Source organism: Oncorhynchus tshawytscha, linkage group LG12 (assembly GCF_018296145.1).
Source record: "Oncorhynchus tshawytscha isolate Ot180627B linkage group LG12, Otsh_v2.0, whole genome shotgun sequence".
Taxonomy (NCBI): Eukaryota; Metazoa; Chordata; class Actinopteri; order Salmoniformes; family Salmonidae; genus Oncorhynchus; species Oncorhynchus tshawytscha.
This window is the reverse complement of record NC_056440.1, coordinates 64,634,028-64,652,848: the sequence shown is the minus strand read 5'-3', so window position 1 is coordinate 64,652,848 and position 18,821 is coordinate 64,634,028. Positions and strand designations below refer to the sequence as shown.

The 18,821-nt window shown below is 42.9% G+C and overlaps 1 protein-coding gene across 1 annotated transcript in view; it reads left to right on the top strand.

The window, feature by feature from the left end:
- The window catches only part of LOC112263665 (myotubularin-related protein 13-like), a 143,130-nt gene that overhangs the window by 60,090 nt on the left and 64,219 nt on the right, over positions 1–18,821 (top strand). Inside the window, exons 3-6 of the mRNA XM_042330916.1 lie at positions 5,214–5,351; positions 12,258–12,380; positions 13,094–13,204; positions 14,715–14,820. Coding sequence (XP_042186850.1) covers positions 5,214–5,351; positions 12,258–12,380; positions 13,094–13,204; positions 14,715–14,820 — 478 coding nt within the window. The remainder of the gene's footprint in view (positions 1–5,213; positions 5,352–12,257; positions 12,381–13,093; positions 13,205–14,714; positions 14,821–18,821) is intronic.

Sequence of the window (18,821 nt, the reverse complement as noted above, 5' to 3'; positions counted from 1 at the left end):
GTAGATTGGTTTAAGAGAAGGAATGCCTAATCCTTTTTCTATTTGCGTTTTAATGCATCTCAGATTGAAATAAGTTACATGTGTTGAACCAGCCGTATGTTTTTAATTTATTGTGTTTTAAAATAAATCCAAAGTATTTACCCCCAAGTGAAGAAATCTTCCCAGGAGACTTTGGATGTTAGGAACTCTGCAGAGCTGTCTGTATTTTCATATTATTCTAGCACAACAAATTACATTTTGCCCCCCCCCCCATACACTTTTAGAAATGATCGAAATATGGACCCTGAAATTCTCCACGTTGTTTGCGTTGCAGTTTTAGACATCGACTTCCTTATTACTCTCTTCCCCCATCTTCCTGGCCTAAGCTGTCTGTTGAATTATTGCAGTCCTTTATGACCAGCTAAAAATATCCGTCTCTAAAATGAACCATATGTTCCGGGTTGCATAACACATCACAGGGAACCACAGAGCTGTGGGGACCGAGGGAAATAAGGATGGATGTGAGATGCCAGTTGTCGGCAGTCGTCTGCTGTGTGATGGAGCTCTCCAGTCAGACCAGTTGGCCTACAGTACATCACAGGGCTGCCTGCGCTCTACTTTCCACTTTGCACTCTGGTACCTGTGGTTTGAAGCTGGCTAGCTTTGTTTTGTTTTTTTGTGTCACACTGACCCTGAAGATGTTCTCAGGAAGTGTCGTCTGTGTGCCTCCTGTTTGCTGGGCTTCCTCCTGGCCTCCTATGAATATAGCCTCCATCTCAGCTCAAGACTTCCTACCATGTGGCTGCTCTGTGTTGCCCCGGCTGCTGGGGAAACTCCAATAGCCCTGGCACATGTTTGGAGTTCAGCTCTATCCACTGTCCTGTCCATCCTCCAGAGTTGATAAAGCAGCAGATGTCTAGGCCGGCCAGGTTGCAGCCCGGTAATGACCCGCTCACCCCCTGCCAACCCCGCCACCACAGACACCACTTTCCTGCAAGTCATTGTCTTGTCTTCCTGAGAAACAGGCCCTTGAAGTGAAGCGGAAAGAGAGAGAGGAGGATAAGATGGACCTCGAAGATGGAGAGGGAGGGAGCAAGGGAGGGGAGCGTACACAACACAACACATCTGTTGTCGTGTTTTTGTCCTGACCACAAAGTCTTGGCAATCACTTTGCTTTCAGACTGTGTCAGCACTTCACTGGCATCGGTTGGATGCACTTTGTTTTGGAGACATGTTTTGTGTTCATGCAGCATTGTGGTATTACTGTTACTACGTTTGAGTAGGCACGTCTGAATGGGATGTTGTCCTTCATTACAAATACCTTGTTGCCTTGCAACCTTTCCACTGTGCATGATTCACCTATCTAGTCAGCCACTCTTTCTGGAGAATAGAACTGAATGTGTTTGGTCAACAAAGTCTCCTCAGAGGCTTTAATTCAGACAGAGTCTGATCTCAATAGCTGTTGCTCTTGTGTAGTATTATCATTCATCAGAACCGACCAGATAAACCCGTGTTAAATCTAATGCGACATACTGTAGAGAGAATGTTGTGTTGGAGAGATTCCACCCTGGGAATGCTCTTCATTCCTGTCGGAGGAGTTGGGAAAGTGTTTTCCCATCAATGTGTCCTTTTTCCAGTTCCAGACGTCCTTCTCTTTCACCCAGCTCAGTCTTGCATCACATTTGTTAATGCTCAGAAGGGAGGAGACGTCTACATTTTATTACCATACAGAGGAACTGAAGAGTGCGTTTGATGTTTGTTTGTTTGGCTATGTCATTTTGGAACTGATCAACTTAGGAAATCAAACTATGAAACCTGTATTTTTTTAAAATCTGAATTTGTGGTGTGGCGATGTACCATTTCATACCATGTCATAAGCCTATATTAACTCCACTCCCCATTTTTCAACTGGAGGACACCGGTAAATGGTTGCATCAGATTTCTTTCTAGGGGTGTCTTATAAAGACCAGTGTGTGTGTCCCTGACTGACGGTCTGGAGTTTCAGCCCCCGTTCCCACAGCATAGCTGTTTGTTTGTCCCCTGGGCAGTTATTACAGCGGCATACAGTACATTTTCACAGTATTAGAATACAGCTCTGACCACAAACTAGGCTTCAGTTCAGTGGGACTGTTCCCCATGCTTTTCTGTGCCGATTCTTAGCAGGTCAAGTTGCAGATCTAGTGTCGCTATCTGAAAGGGTGGACTAGGGGGGAGCCACGCCACACAGAGCCACGTGATGCAGAGAGCTCAGTCGGTGGCAGGGCAACAATGTGCAAAAGGACAAAGATCCCAGAGTCGGTTAGCCAATGAGTTCCATTGTCACTTGACTGTGGTCTAATTTGAGACCAGGGACTGTCCTCGCCGTGACTCCGCGTGTGTGTGTACGTGTGTGTCTCTGTTCACCATGCATATATATGGGCTACGTGGGTGTGTAAGTGTAGTTGTGTACGTTTACACCATGCGTATGTGTTTATTCTTGCACTGTATGTTTCTTGACAAGCCACGCACCTGTTGCACTGCAGTGAACATATTTTGCTTGATCTCTCCAAACAGTCTGCTGGTACTGTGTGTGTCAGTCACAGCTGGCGGCAGGCAGGGGCTCCCTGGAGCTGCTACCTGGAGTGGTGCCTAGAATCACTGCTCTGCTCCCTCTCTCTCTCTCTGTGTGTGTGTGTGTGTGTGTGTGTGTGTGTGTGTGTGTCTGGCAGATAGGCCCTCACACAGCAGGAGAGACAACATGTTCAGGGCATGCTTGGATGCACTTCCTACTATGGGATGATTGACAGTAGAGTAAGTTTTCAGCTCCTTTCAGTTAGACAGACAGCTACTGGTCCTTGGACTTATTTTTGTTGTGTCTCTCATGCAAGTCATCCTCCTCCCTGTCCTCTGGTTAATATAATAATATAATGTAATTTACAGTGCCGTTAAGCAGGTGCTTTTATTCAAAGCGACTTAGTCATGCATGCATACTTTTTACCTATGGTTGGTCCCAGGAATCGAACCCACTAGTCCTCATCTACTCTGCTTTTTCTTCAATTTCCCCCTTCTCCTCATTCCACATCTCTCCACCCGTATGACTGGTGCTGATATTAGTGTATCAGGTTAGCATCTCCGGTGTTGTGACTAAAGTCCCTGTCAGTCAACTCTTACTCAGTCGGTTGTTCTCTATTCAGACTTCTTAGTAAGCCTAGCTACTTGAGTCTAAGCTAATATTTGCAGAGAGAGAAATCCTTCAAAACATGATTGCTTTCCAGTCAGTCACTGGCACGTGAAGATGGATAGGATATCTTCATTGGTGTTATTTAGTAGACTGTCTGGCTGTTATTCAGCCTACCTAAGGCACCGGGCACGTGGAGGGGGAGGTAGAAGTAAACTGTGGACCCAATGAAGTGTCTTTGAACCCAGTCCAGAGCCTCTCCTCAGACCTCCGTGGTAGCGTGAGCATAACAACTTTGCAGAAGATGGCCATTGGTATTGTTTAAGCAAAACAAGACCCCCTCCTCCTCCTACACACACACACACACACACACACACACACACACACACACACACACACACACACACACACACACACACACACAAGTCCTCTGCTTCCATCCCCCATTTTAGCATATCTCTGCTTATCTCCCAAGGTATGCGGTCCGAAAGCTGTTTATCTCCTTTCCGACAGTGATTAATGACATATACTTTGAATATTTTTGGATGTGTTCACAGTTATCTGCAATTGTCCTTGGGTCCTGTCTGGGCCCTGGCCCAGTATGTATGACACTCCCCCACAATGCAGCTTTTCCAGATTTCCTGCTGTCAATTGTGTCTGTTGGTGGAAGGTGGCATCCTGGTTCAAGCCCCCGGGTGTCAAGCACAGCTCCCTCTCTCTCTTTCTCTCTCTTCCTCTCTCTCTCATCCTGTCTTACACCACCCACCCACCTTCTCTTTTCATTTGATTTTCTCTCCGTCCATCCATCCATCTATCCATCCTCTCTTCCCCCCCTGCTCCTCTCTCCTCTCCCTCTGTCAGTCCAATGTTCTTCCAGTGAAACGCCTGAGGAGCAGTCTAAATACTGTCCCACAGCCAGGCCAGCTCGGCCTCCAGCACAAACACACAAGATTTACTCACTCTGGCTGCCTGCCTGCCTCACATGCTGCTCTCGACACTCCATCATCCTCATCATTTCTCTGTTTTCCTCTTAGGTCTGTATGGTTTTTGTCCTCACACCTCTTTTCTATCCCTCTGCACTCCTCTTCTTTCAATCTTCCCATATCCCCCCCCCCCTCTGTCCCCTCTCCCTTTCTCTTGCTCACCAGTACTTCATGTTCCCATTAGATTACATATATTTTCTGCTGTGTCATTTCTAATGTTTATAAATCAAGTTGAGATGGTTCAGTAGTGGAGTAAAAGTTAAGACAACATGATCCCGAACTGATACGTTTTATCCCAGAAAAAGGAAGAAGTGGTGCATTTTTTTATGACATGGTAGTTTTATGTCAATTAGTCATTATCTTGTTTATGTTTTAATGATAAAATGGGATTTCCTGCTTGAACAACCAGAGTTGGCTTAAGTATCCACTATTACATTCTTCATGTTAATCCCAGTGTTATCCAATACAATCCTACTTTTGTCATGTTCATCTTATCCTAAACGTTTTTATGCTTATCCAACTGAGTACATAGCAGCCTACTGTTTCACAGTAAAAGTCAGTACTTTTGGTTTCAGTACCTTTTTGTCATACTTTTCTTTCTGCCTAGAACCAGACTGATATCAAACCCCTCTGACGAGCAGTGAGGAACGTGAACCAGTGCCATTTCCCTCTCTGTGAGGAACGTGAACCAGAGCCATTTCCCTCTCTGTGAGGAACGTGAACCAGTGCCATTTCCCTCTCTGTGGTGAGAGTATTCAGCAGTAGCACTAATGCACTGAAACAGGACATCCTGTGCATCCTCTCCACAATGGCGTCAATGGCCCCCTAACTAACGTAATACCTTCCTATTCACACTGAAGGGTTACCAGCAGCGGCTCTCCTGGGGACACCGGCTAGAATACGGCCTCCGCTCTCAACACAACAACACTGGCTTCCAGTAACCACTCTGGAAAAGCCACTGGGTGTCTTGTACTCTGCCTGCCCTGTATTTTGCCTGTGCCCATTTCATCTGCACCTGAGGGCAGACTGTGTTCCTGTTTAGAGTTCCAGTACAGGTGCTCATGTATGTGTGTTATACTTTGTGTTTTTTCCAGTTCTGCCAGCCAGGAGGATGGAGGCTGTCCCGAGAGAGGAAAGCTCCCACCTTCTTCACGGTGGTGTTGACGGACATCGACTCAGACAGACACTACTGCTCCTGCCTCACCTTCTACGAGGCAGAGGTCAACCTGCAGGTGAGATGGCCTGTTGTACTCCTCAACCCCAACCCCCCTACATGCATATCTTAGTGTTATAGCCAAAGCCACTTACAAGGGCATTATGTAAAATATTATAGCAAATCTAATGTATATCTCTTACAGCTTACCCATAGTTGCCCTATTCAAAGCAATCCGTTATATACCGTGCCTTGCAAAGGTATTCATCCCCATTGGTATTTTTTGTATTTTGTGGTATTACAACCTGTAATTTAAATGGATTTTTATTTGGATTTCATGTAATGGACATACACAAAATAGTCCAATTTGGTGAAGTGAAATGAAAAAAATTACTTGTTTAAAAAAAAAATAAAAAAAATGTAAAACTGAAAAGTGGTGCATGCATATGTATTCACCCCCTTTGCTATGAAGCCCCTAAATAACATCTGGTGCCATCAATTACCTTCAGAAGTCACATAATTAGTTACATAAAGTCCACCTGTGTGCAATCTAAGTGTCACATGATCGGTCACATGAGCTCAGTATATATACACCTGTTCTGAAAGGCCCCAGAGTCTGCAACACCACTAAGCAAGGGGCACCACTAAGCAAGGGGCACCATGAAGACCAAGGAGCTCTCCAAACAGGTCATGGACAAAGTTGTGGACAAGTACAGATCAGGGTTGGGTTATAAAAAAATATCAGAGACTTTGAACATCCCACGGAGCACCATTAAATCCATTATTAAAAAAATTAAAGAATATGGCACCACAACAAACCTGCCAAGAGAGGGCCGCCCACCTAAACTCACGGACCAGGCAAGGAGGGCATTAATCAGAGAGGAAACAAAGTGACCAAAGATAATCCGATCTCCGCTGTGGAGCTCCTTCATGGTTATCTGTCCATAGGACCACTTTAAGCCGTATACTCCACAGAGCTGAACTTTATGGAAGAGTGGCCAGAAAAAAGCCATTGCTTAAAGAAAAAAATAAGCAAACACGTTTGGTGTTCGCCAAAAGGAAGAGGGTACTCTAGTCAGATGAGACTAAAATGTAGCTTTTTGGCCATCAAGGAAAACGCTTTGTCTGGCGCAAACCCAACACCTCCCATCGCCCCGAGAACAACATCCCCAGTGAAACATGGTGTTGACAGCATTATGCTGTGGGGATGTTTTTCATCAGCTGGGAAACTGGTCAGAATTGAAGGAATGATGGATGGCGCTAAATACAGGGAAATTCTTGAGGGAAAACTGTTTTGGTCTTCCAGAGATTTGAGACTGGGACAGAGGTTCACCTTCCAGCAGGACAATGACACTTAGCATACTGCTAAAGCAAAACTTGAATGGTTTAAGGGGAAACATTGAAATGTCTTTGAATGGCCTTGTTAAAGCCCAGACCTCAATCCAATTGAGAATCTGTGGCATGTTGTGTAAATCAAATGATACAACCCCCCCAAAAAATCTATTTTAATTCTAGGTTGTAAGGCAACAAAATAGGGAAAATGCCAAGGGGGTGAATACTTTCGCAAGCCACTGTACGTATGGTTTGACTTTTTTTTTTTTTTCATGCCTTTTAAACTCTTACACACATGCTGAATAGGACTACGTCCTGTTTAGGATCTGGGTCATAATGGCAAAATAAGTGAACCACGCTATGGCAGATAGTGCCTACTGCCTCGGCTGACAGCATGATGCTTCTCTTGATAAGCAGTTAATTTCTTTATCATTTCCAGCTACTCTCTCTCTCTCTGGATGAATACTTGATTCCGAGCATCCAGCAGGGGCTATTTGTTAATTCTTCGTATTTTTTCATATTTTTCATTGTGTTGTAATTCTTTTGTTTTTGACATGTTTTCTTGCATGGCACATTTTTGTACTATTAGGAATGTGTCACGGCATGATGTGTTCCAGAACCCACTAAAGTGGGAAAATAACAGCATTCCGGATGAATTGCGATGAATTGAACAACACTTCACATACTGAAGGGTTTTAGTGTGATGGGACAAAAGACGTATCCAATGAGCTGACATCTCATCCCCTCTAGCACTGGCTCTTGGATGCACCCATCCTCATATGAATTCAGTTCTGTCTTTGATGTTTTTTCTTCCGCACAAGTTCACAAACCCCTGAAATAAACTATTGGAACGACCGCAATCCTCTCAAGGTTTGCCCTGATACATTACACAGAATGCCTGGCTGGATGTCTAATTGTGTTTAAGAATATGACTCCTTACAATGGCCCGACATCACCCTCCAGACGGTCTCTGAAGTGCTGCTTTTTGTCACAAGAACAGGACATGTCCCCTGCCACTTATAAAACACATGACAACCATGGCCATTAGTCACATTCTTCGAAAATCTGACATTCTTCGAAAGGCCCCATTCTTCTGACCATTAGTCATGTTTATTCAAGGAGTCTTCTGAAAAAGGGAATTGAAATCTGATCATATCCTCTTACGTAAATTCTGGTGGAATTCTAACCTTTATTATTACACAGTGTACTGTATGAATCAGACCAATTTACACAAACATCCCTTGTTGTGCCTGGATGCAGAACCACTGATTTTCCATGTGGGTTTCAAACAAAGCCTTGGCCTGACAAGGTATAAACCACCACATCCTTCATTAAATACGTGGGATAACGGCTAGGTTAGCTGTGACTGGGTCTCTAGCCGGGCTTGGTCTATGCCTGGGCTGGATGGTCACGTAACCGACCCTGCAATAGTCTGACTACTTCCCCTGTCAGGCGCTGTTCGGTGATGTCCTGCAGCTGTCCACTCTGCTCACGCCCCCACCCCCCCGGAGGACTCTGGACCCTCTCCTCCGTGTCCAGACTTTAATCATCCCTTATTTGTTTTCTGTCCTCCTCACACGCCGGCCGGTCTACTGAGGGAGAAGAGGCGAAGGCCACCCATAACGATCAGTGCAGTGTCATCGCAGACTTTAATACAGGATCGTTAGAGGTCTTGATTACAGGGCTAAATGTGGCCGGTCACCTCACTGCCTCTTCATCATGGCCCCACCTCTCTGTTTTGGTTTGATTTCTTTCCAGGAACTGTTCCCAGACCCCTTTTGTTCACTTGGTAATGGCTCAGATAAGGATAAGAGTTTGGATCACACACTGGACAGATGTGGGGCTGGTTTCTCACTGTGTAGGTGACTGTTGCTGTATCTTATGGTTTAGGGACCAGCTTGATATAGTATACCATCCACTGCAAAGGTTTGCACCAGAGCCAGGACCTATGTTCTCAATATTCACATTTACACTGTTAACAAGGTAAGCAAGATGCTAAAGTAGTTTGAGGTAGTGTTGCACGGTATACCGGCATCACGGTAATACCACAGTACCAAAACATCATGATGCCAACATTTTAGAATACCGTACTACCGTGTCATATAATACTACAAAAATTATCAAATGTTTATGAAGTCAGTTTTGTTTAGACATTCAGTTGAATTTAAGCAATGCTAGTCTCTTGTATGCGCAGGTGCAATAATGTCCACTTCACGTTCATGCGCACATCACCTGTGGCAGCTGTAATCGGCCAGCCACATCCCCTTCCAGCCATCACTCACCTGCTTCTCTCCTCTCCGTCCGCTCTTCCTGCTCATCTATTCCTCCGTCTGTTTAAAATACTATAATTTAGCTTTGATGGCGAGGGGGGATGCAGACCCGGATCAGTCTGCTGTTGTTACATGTACAGTAGCGAAGAGCACAGGCCAGTCTGATAGGCTTTGAAAGTTCACTGTCACGCAGCAGGAACAGAGAGTAGAAACGGCGTTGTAACAGTCGTGTTTGCAGTTTTACAGCAAATAAGCAGCTCTTACCGGACCAGCCTTTTTTCCTTCCTGCACTATTTTGCGCTCTATTCATTCTAATTTCACAAACCAAATCGCGGGCCGTTTTAAACTAATCCCAGGCCGCTAATTATTGTTTTGATAACAATGTTTTTCAGTCCTATTACCTAGCTAGCTTAACGACCTGGTAACTTGACAGTAGGTTAAGGCAAATTTGATTGGCCCAGGAAGAAAGGAAAAGGGTCTGCTTCAAAATTAGGATTCATAATCTCTCTTTCTGGTGCTCCTTACATTTAAAAAAAATTTTTTTTTTTAAATGAACCTTTATTTAACTAGGCAAGTCAGTTAAGAACAAATTCTTATTTTCAATGACGGCTTAGGAACAGGGGCAGAACGACAGATTTGTACCTTGTCAGCTCGGGGTTTGAACTTGCAACCACTAGGCTACCCTGCCGCCCCATTCTGTTTTGGTGCCTAACATTTTTAAAGTGTAGAGGAATGTGTTTGTGGGAGAGAGAGTGGTGTGTTTGAGGGAGACCGAGAGAGTAGTGTGTACATGTTTGTGGGAGAGCGAGAGTTGTGGTGTCTGTGTTTGAGGGAGAGAGAGCAGTGTGTGTGTGGTGTGTGTGTGTGTGTGTGTGTGTGTGTGTGTGTGTGTGTGTGTGTGTGTGTGTGTGTGTGTGTGTGTGTGTGTGTGTGTGTGTGTTTTATGAGGGAGACAGAGAGAGAGAGCAGTGTGTACATGTGTGTGGGAGAGAGAGAGAGTGGTGTGTGTTTGAGGGAGCCCGAGGGAGTGTGTGTGTGTGTCTTGTCTGTTAACCGAAGAGAAAAGGTTTCATGCAGTGTTTTCCCCTTACTGCCACAATGACATGCAGATCATTATGCATGTATATTCCTTCCTCCCATTCCTCCAGCCAAATCACAGCTAGACCTTTGAAAATATGAGGAACTTAGCCATTCTATGCAGTGGACAGTGAACAGTGAGAATTTAAATTCAATATTTGTTTTATTGAGTAGAAGTGTGAATATCAGTGACAGGTTTTTGTGTACCACACGCATAACGTTTACAAAATGTGAAGAATTGTTGGGGGACGGGTCGAACAGGACGCAAGGCCAATCAGAATTCTCTGTGCTGTCATGATACTTGGCCTGGTATCTTATCGTTAGTGAAATGTTGGTATCGTGACAACACTAGTTTGAGGTGCCTTGTGTTCAAATACACCTAACTTGGTTAGTACAGTATATTGGGCCTAGTCTGCAAAGCATTTTACTGAAAAGGGCACACATGGTTTTCGTAGACCCTTGTAAGCCAGCATACGTTTTTTTAAATTATTTTTTAAATTTACGTGGGCATTATCATGAGCCTTACCCTGTTGTGTTTAAACCAGCATGGCTTTATTCTGTGATTGGATTCGAGAGGCAGATATGTATTTTTGCTGATAATTGAACAAAATCCTCAGAATGCTGTAGAAATGTGTTTCCCATCTGACGGGATATTTAGATCCTGTGTCCCCTGCTTGGAGCATGCCAGAGCTCTTGTGGCATGTTTTCATTGAAGGAATATATGTGATTCTGATAAAAGGTTTAGCCAGGAACGAGCCCTGTGAGGCTGCTATGCTGCTATCTCTGTAAACTGATAGGACTGACGGCTCCTGGTATGGGACAATTGGAACCAGATTGAGAAGAGACCACTGAGATTTGACCTCTGTGTCCCAATGGAGCACTTTGGGAAGGAGTGGGGAGGTATCTTTGTTCAAATCATTCACCTTAATGACTTAGCCCATATGCTGTTAGTTTAACATGATCACTCAATTGCTATTTATAGTACATTACGCCATGTCCTTCCAACCCAAATGTCTGCATCGTATTTTGGCTAGGTTCTGAATGATTAATATCCTACAGGTAGGCCTAGGTCTATCTCCAGTGTGGTTACTGGATCAGAGGTGTCGGAGGTCGAGCAGCTTTTGCTTGAATTATCTTTGGTTCTCTGTTATGGGAGAAAAACATAGTTGAATACTTAGAACTCAGGCTTCAGGGGGTTTATTACAGCTATTTCTATACTGATTACATCTTGTGACTCGGTTTTGTAGGAAATGTCATTTGAATTTCAAACCTCCAGTTCTGGGTTTGTAGCCGTAGTTTAGAATAATCTCCAAACCACAAAAGATTATTCATCAACTCAGGGAACCAAAGTTATGACATTGTAGTCTTTAAAATAAATACCCTATTTTGTGAAGAAACAACTGAACAGATGAGAAAGCAGTATGGGTAAAGTCCAGACTGGACGTAGCCTATTCATACTCTGTTGTTAGAGTTTTCACAACTATTTTAGTAAACCGAATAATGTGACTTGATGCATAGTTGACTTGATTTCTTATACTGTACATCTCACTGCTGATTTATGGTTGGCCTTTTGTCAGTATGTGACTCTGGAGGGGAAATAACACTACTCTCTTAAGCTCCTGGGTTTCGTTCAAACGTTCTCCATGAAAATAATGTTTTATGATCTATTTTTTGGGGGCTTAGTAATCTTTTATGAACCCCATGGTGATTTGAAGAAAATCCTCATTGCCCTTTCAACTCCTCAAATGTGATGAGTATCTGTTTTACTGGGTACTACACATTGGAGAGGATTTTTTACAACTCAAATCTGTATCCCATTGCAGAGGAAACACAGGATTTTTTGTTTTTTTTGTGCATATAAAGGTTGCAAACACAGGATTTTGAGTTTTTTGTAACCGAAAGGTTGCAAGTTCAAATCCCCAAGCTGACAAGGTACAAATCTGTTGTTCTGCCCCTGAACAGGTAGTTAACCCACTGTTCCTAGGCCGTCATTGAAAATAAGAATTTGTTCTTAACTGACTTGCCTAGTTAAATAAGGTAAAAAAATAAAATTAAAATAAATAAATCAGAATTATCACTTGCATGTTTCCAAACATAGGCTACAGTATGTGATGTACTGTAGAATGTACAGTAGATAACACTAGAGCCTCCCTCAGCGGGTTAGCAGGAAAAGGTTTTTTCTGTCCCTGCTCAGGCGTTTCTTTTACGCCTGCTATGTTAGGTTACACTGCACAGGGTCTTAACTCACCCCCATATCACTGTTGAACTCCCCCATTTGAATAACTTCTTCTGTTTTGCTTTTTCAGGGAACAAAGACCACCGATGCAGATGAGGATGAGGAAGAGGATGGCTTGATCCAGCCCGCTCAAGTCTTTGCACCAAAAAGTCTCATTCTGGTCTCCAGGCTCGATTATCCTGAAATATTCCGGGTAACATGATAATATCTGATTCATTCCTGACTAAAATAGGTTCCTTTCAAAATGTCAGATGACCATGCAATAGTGGTCATTTCAGTTTTTGCGGGTTTATTTGCTATCTATAGTTGACCTGGCCAGGAACATTCTTGGTCCTATTCATGAGGTTTGTGACTGTTCACTTTACTTATCTTATCTAATTAGCATTGGCATGATAAACAGTAGTCAATGCACTAATTTCTGCGCTATCGATTGTCTCATGATGGTGATAGAATGCATCATGTTGGATCCTGTGTGCGGAGAATGAACATATTGGCTTTATAGAGTGAAATCTGCAAGTACTCAAGGACAGGATATCCAGCCAATCCCTCACTTAAGAACAGAGTGGGTCTTAGCGCATCTCTCCTGTCCCTAGGTACTCCACTGGACCACTACAGTATTCAACTTTGGCATTCAAATGTCTCCGACACAAATATTCTTTTAGCATTTATTTTTAGCTTTGCTCTGCCCAGGTATTTGCCATTAAACCACACATGTCAGCTGAATATTAGGAATATTACATCAAATACTATAAATCTGATTGTATTAGATAACAAATTCCAACACAGTGTCTTTGATTGTCCATTTAGGCCCGAAACTGTGATTGGGTGTATGTATCTTGTGATAAATCTGTATGTGAGTGTGCTCATTGACCTGGTTGTGTGTCTGTCTCCTCCTGACCTCCCCAGGGCTGCTTGGGCCTGATCTACACGGTGTACGTCGACAGCCTGCCGTTCCCCCTGGAGGGGCTGGTTTCCAACCTCTTCACGTGCATGGTTCCTGTGGCTGGTGGCTCCCAGGTAAACAGGTCTTACTAAAGCAAACAATTCCTCAAATACCTCCATCTCTCAACCCTTCTGGCCTGCTCTCCACAGAGGCACGAATCCACCCAAGACTAGGGGTCAGTCTGGGTTAATATTGCTGCTAGACCCACACAAGGTGCTTGGTTACCCACTGACGGCCTCATGCTTATTATAGTTTCAGTCTCCTACAAGTAGAGTGTGAGTGAGGAAGGAAGTCATGTTTTTGCCTATGTGCGTTTGCTTTCCATTCAATCATGCATTCCTCATCTAGATGGTGCCATAGATTTCTGTACCACCGCGCGCAGAAATGTCCTCATAATACTATTTTATTTTTCTAGCTGCTCTTCTGATGACATTACTTAGTGAAGCTAGGGTAGAAAAAAACAAAGTAGGGGGCCTGTTTTTATATTTTCACATCTCACTAGGTTATTAAAAACCACATCTGAAGCTGTCCTACAGTATAACCAAAACCCTACGCTGGTCTGTTCCCTTAAAGTCTAGACAATAGTGATCAATGTGGCTTTAAAAAAACGGGACAATATTTCATCTGTGTTTGTAAAGGGGATGGAATGTGACCCATGGTTAAGTTCACATCCTGAACCTTAGTGTAATTTGAGTGTTTTTGATGTAATTTACCAACCAACACATGCCAGTGTTCCTCCTCAAACTATCGCCGCTCCCCGCAGAGCCAAGGGCTTTCGGCTGTAGTGACACAACATGAGTTAGAAACCTCAGGAGTGGAACAAACTCATCCTTCAACAGACTGTCAAACATGAAGGAATGTCATGAATCAGGGAACAGAGTTGTTCTCTAGCTGGTTCAAACTCAGTTGAAAATAACAGAAAGGCTATGCTCCCAATTAAGACCTTCATTGACTGTTTCAATCCACTAGGATCTTCGTCAGGTTAAAAGCCAAACTCCGTTGAACCACTGTCTGTCCCCCTATCATGTTCAACATTGGTTTAGCTGAATTAGACGTACTGATTGTGTTCATGCGAACACACTGTTTCCACTGTGCGCTTACTTCTCTTCCCTCAGCCACACTGGATACAGCGACGGCCGCTGCTGTCCCTAATGGATTGCAGAGGCGTTGTGCCGTGCCAGTGAAATTTAGGTTAACATGCAATTGAGGTTTCTCCCATTGCAGCCGGACTGATTCAAAAGGCTAATTCAGTCATGCAGCTGCGATGTCCATCGGGTTCAACAACACGTGTTTTATTCATTTTTCTGGGAGATCGTCAAAAAAACACTCACACAGTGGATCCCTTAACTGCCATTGTACTGTCATTTCTCCCTTGCGTATATGACCTTTGGCCTTGTTTTGAGTTACAGTCTTGTTCAGTTTCCTAATGATATATACATTACCATGAAAACATGTTTTGATGTCTGTTGAAAAAAAATATCCGTCTCTGAAACTGTTGTACAGTCTTGTCTAGTTCTATGATAGACCCATCCAATGGTTTTTCATATAACCTATGACTTTTCACTTTGGTGTTTTTCCCCACAGAAATTGTTTTCCCTGGGAGCTGGCGACCGACAGCTAATCCAAACCCCTCTGAATGACAACCTGCCTGTTACATGCAAGAGTGTGGCCCTGCTCTTCCAGCAACTTGGTATGTCACTAGGCTTCTGCTTCCTCATTACTACACTACAGTACCACCAGTCAAACCCAAACTCCATGAACTCGACTCCACTTTATGGCACCATCATGTTCCTTCCGTTATTTAGTCTGGTCTGCATCGGGTCTACTTAGTTGCAGTACAGTAGCTCTATGCTGCTCTGCCTGTTGGTCACGTACAGTCACAGTATACACAGCTCACATTGTAATTTAGCTTATGCTTCCTGGTAACATGCTTACGCGGGTCGGCTCAAATAACCGGACAGCTGAATACGAACTGTAGTACCAGATATTAGGAACATCCCTCTTAATCATATTGTTTGCATCGTTTTCTTTGTTTATTTTAGTAAGTAGCTTAGTTGTATGACAGGTTATCCGGTATTGATCCTTGATGGTATTAAACCTTTTTAGGTCCAACTCCAACATTAAGAGGTTTAGAGTTACTATGCGGATGATCACATGGTTATGAATAAAGCATCTGTCCAAATCACAATTTTAAACTCTCAAACTGAATAGCCACTAAGCAGTTGGGTTAGATGCTGTACAAATGAACATGTGCAGTGCCTTCAGGAAGTATTCACACCCCTTGACTTTTTCCACATTTTTGTTGTGTTACAGCTTGAATTTAAAATTGATCAAATGTAGATTTTTTTTGGTCGCTGGCCTACCTACACACAATACCCCATAATATCAAAGTGGATTTTTATTTTTTATGTTTTTTATGTTTTCAAATAAATAAAAAATGAAAAGCTGAAATGTCTTGAGTCAATATTCAACCATAATAAGTATTCAACCATAATACATTACATGGACTCACTCTGTGTGCAATAATAGTGTTTAACATGATTTCTGAATGTCTACTTCATCTCTGTACCCCACACGTACAATTATCGGTAAGGTCCCTCAGTCGAGCAGTACATTTCAAACACAGGTTCTACCACAAAGACCAGGGAGGTTTTCCAATGCTTCGCAAAGAAGGGCACCTACTGGTAGATGGGTAAAAATAAATACATTGAATATCCCTTTGAGCATGGTGAAGTTATTAATTACACTTTGCATGGGGTGTCAATGCACCCAGTAACTACAAAGATACAGGCGTCCTTCCTAACTCAGTTGCCGGAGAGGAAGGAAACCGTTCAGAGATTTCACCACGAGGCCAATGGTGACTTTAAAACAGTTGTGATAGGAGGAAACTGAGGATTGATCAACAACATTGTAGTTACTCCACAATACCAACCTAATTGACAAAGTGAAAAGAAGGAAGCCTGCACAGAGTAAAATATACCAAAACATATGCATCCTGTTTCCAATAAGGCACAAAAGTAATACTGCAAAAAATGTGTCAAAGCAATTCAATTTTGTCCTGAACGCAAGTGTTATGTTTGAGGTAATTCCAATGCAACACATTACTGAGTAACACTCTCCATATTTTCAAACATGGTGGTGGCTGCATCATGTTATGTTTGTAATTGTTAAGGACTGGGGAGATTTTCACTGTAAAAAAAATGTACGGAATGGAGCCAAGCATAGGCAAAATCCTAGAGGAAAACCTGGTTCAGTGTGCTTTCCACCAGACTTTGAGAGATGAATTAACCTTTCAGCAGGACAATAACCTAAAACACAAGGCCAACTATGCACTGGATTTGCTTACCAAGAAGACTGTGAATGTTCCCGAGTTAGTTTTGACTTAAAGCTGCTTGAAGTTGATGGCAAGACCTGAAAATGGTTGTCTAGCAATGATCAACATCTAATTTGACAGAGCTTGAAGAATTTTGAAAATAATAATAGTTAAATCCAGTTTAATCCCACTTTGTATCATCAAAATGTGGAAAAAGTCAAGGGGTGTGAATACTTTCTCAAGGCACTGTATGTATACTCCTTTACTAGGATTTGCGTTTGCATTCTTGTACACATGACATAGCTTTGCTGTGGGTTGGTGGCTTCACGTGGTTACCTTATTGTCCCAAATTCCTGCTCACTGCATTCGTGCATACACTGGACTCAAGTATGTGGTTCTAATACACACAAATCACTGCAGAAGTCAAGTCTACATTCCAGGGGCTGATGTTGGGGGCGAGTTCGTAAATAAGTGAAATCTAATCCAATTTTTCTGATGCTTTTTTTTTGTAAGGGGAAATAGGCCCTTATTTAGTGTGATTAGAAGAATGTGTTACAAGAAACATAATCCATTTAGTTTTGTAAGCATTAGGCCCTGAACCCCTTGAGGAATTCAATTAATAGTTTGCATGCTCCTTTGTGTTTAATTTGGGGGGGCACTTTACCGTTACACAAGTGAGCAGGGTCATGTTCAAGTCATGTGTTTGTAGCCAACCTGGATAAACACAGAGATGGCCTGTACCTTGACATTGTCCTCAGCCATGGTTTGTGTCAGTCCTCACCTTCTTTGTTTTTGTTACCAAATACTGCACATGTTATCCAGGAACAGTCCACAAAGCTAATAAAACCGACCCAATTCATACGTCTCTCTCTCAATTTGACATTCCAAAGTTTTGAACTTACCCGGAGATTGATAGAGGATAGGTCTAAACTCCTCAGGTCTAGACAGCTGTTTTTGGAGTCACAGGAGGACATGGGGCTTGTTATTGTGCAGCTCAGTCCAACCATCAGGAGGAATGTCTCTGTGTGTTGTGATGTGTACAGTAGTGTGTCCATTCCCCTCTATGCTGGATCTGAACATGGCCCCTGACCGATGAAGATGACGGGCAGACAGAGAGGCCTGGGCACCTCACGCCACTGCTGTTTGCTTACAGTACCCTTGTATAGGACTGCATGTAACTCTTAAGAGATGCTCTCTGTCATGTTCTTGGGCTACAGGTGATGTGACCGATGTCCTGTAAGAACTGATCAGTACTGCATGATATCATATGAAGGATAGGCATTCCAACAGCACCAGAAGTGATCAGATCATGCGTCTCATGTAAGCGAAGCACCTTGCATCTCCCATCCATCCGCTGTTGTTATACAATGCAGGCTGAGAGTATGTTCTGAGTGCAGAATCAGTGATCCCCCTATATTAATTTAGCAGGGGCGGGCCGCTGCTGTTAATTTGTTGCCGCCACGTTTTTTGATTTTATCTTTGCCGAGACGCAATTTTAAGATCGGAGTGTGATTAGTTACAATGTTTATTTGTACCAAGTAGCATTGGATGCATTTAGAGTCTTGAGATTTTTCAATTAAGTAAATGCAGATGGGCAACCCCATGCTTCAGCCTATTCATTTAAAGGGTCTGTGCAGTTAAAAATGTAATTATCCTTTTTAAAATATATATATTTCCACACTATGAGGTAAAATAACACTCTGAAATTGTGAATATTATGATAATGGCCTTTTATGTAAGAGCTGTTTGGGGGGGAAATATTCCTGGAATTTCAGCGTCTTCAGGTGGAACTTTTTGGTCCACATGATTACATCACAATGTGATCTGATTATAATAGACCAATGACTGTTCGTCTAGGTAAGGGGCGGGGCTCGAGTCTAGACCATCCTATCTGCCCAATCAGGGCTGTGTATGTAAATACAGTATCGTCAAATTTGTTTCCTAACATCCACACGTTCAGACCAAGGGCCAAAGGAGCCTCAGGGATAAAACGTATAAATATATTTTGTAGTTATTAAATAAAAACACAGTGATTTATTAGACATACAGTGGTGATTGATTGATTTGTTTTTTCAAAGACTGCATGGGGGCTTTAAAGCCACTATGCTACTTCAGTTGAGCTGAAGGTTATTTCAGATGGTGTCAACATTTACATGTTTTATTTTCCTCATTTTTTGGGGTAGAATGTCCTTTCAAAATGTCATCACTAGTGACCTTCTCACATTCGTTCGACCTTTGCTGCCGGAAAAAAATGATAGGGGAAACACTGCGCGTGTTTGAGTATCGTGATGATGCAACCGCTGCACAGCCCAAAGGCCGGATCATATGTCAGAACATATTCTCTCATTATTCATAATCTCTCATACTTCCATGATTCT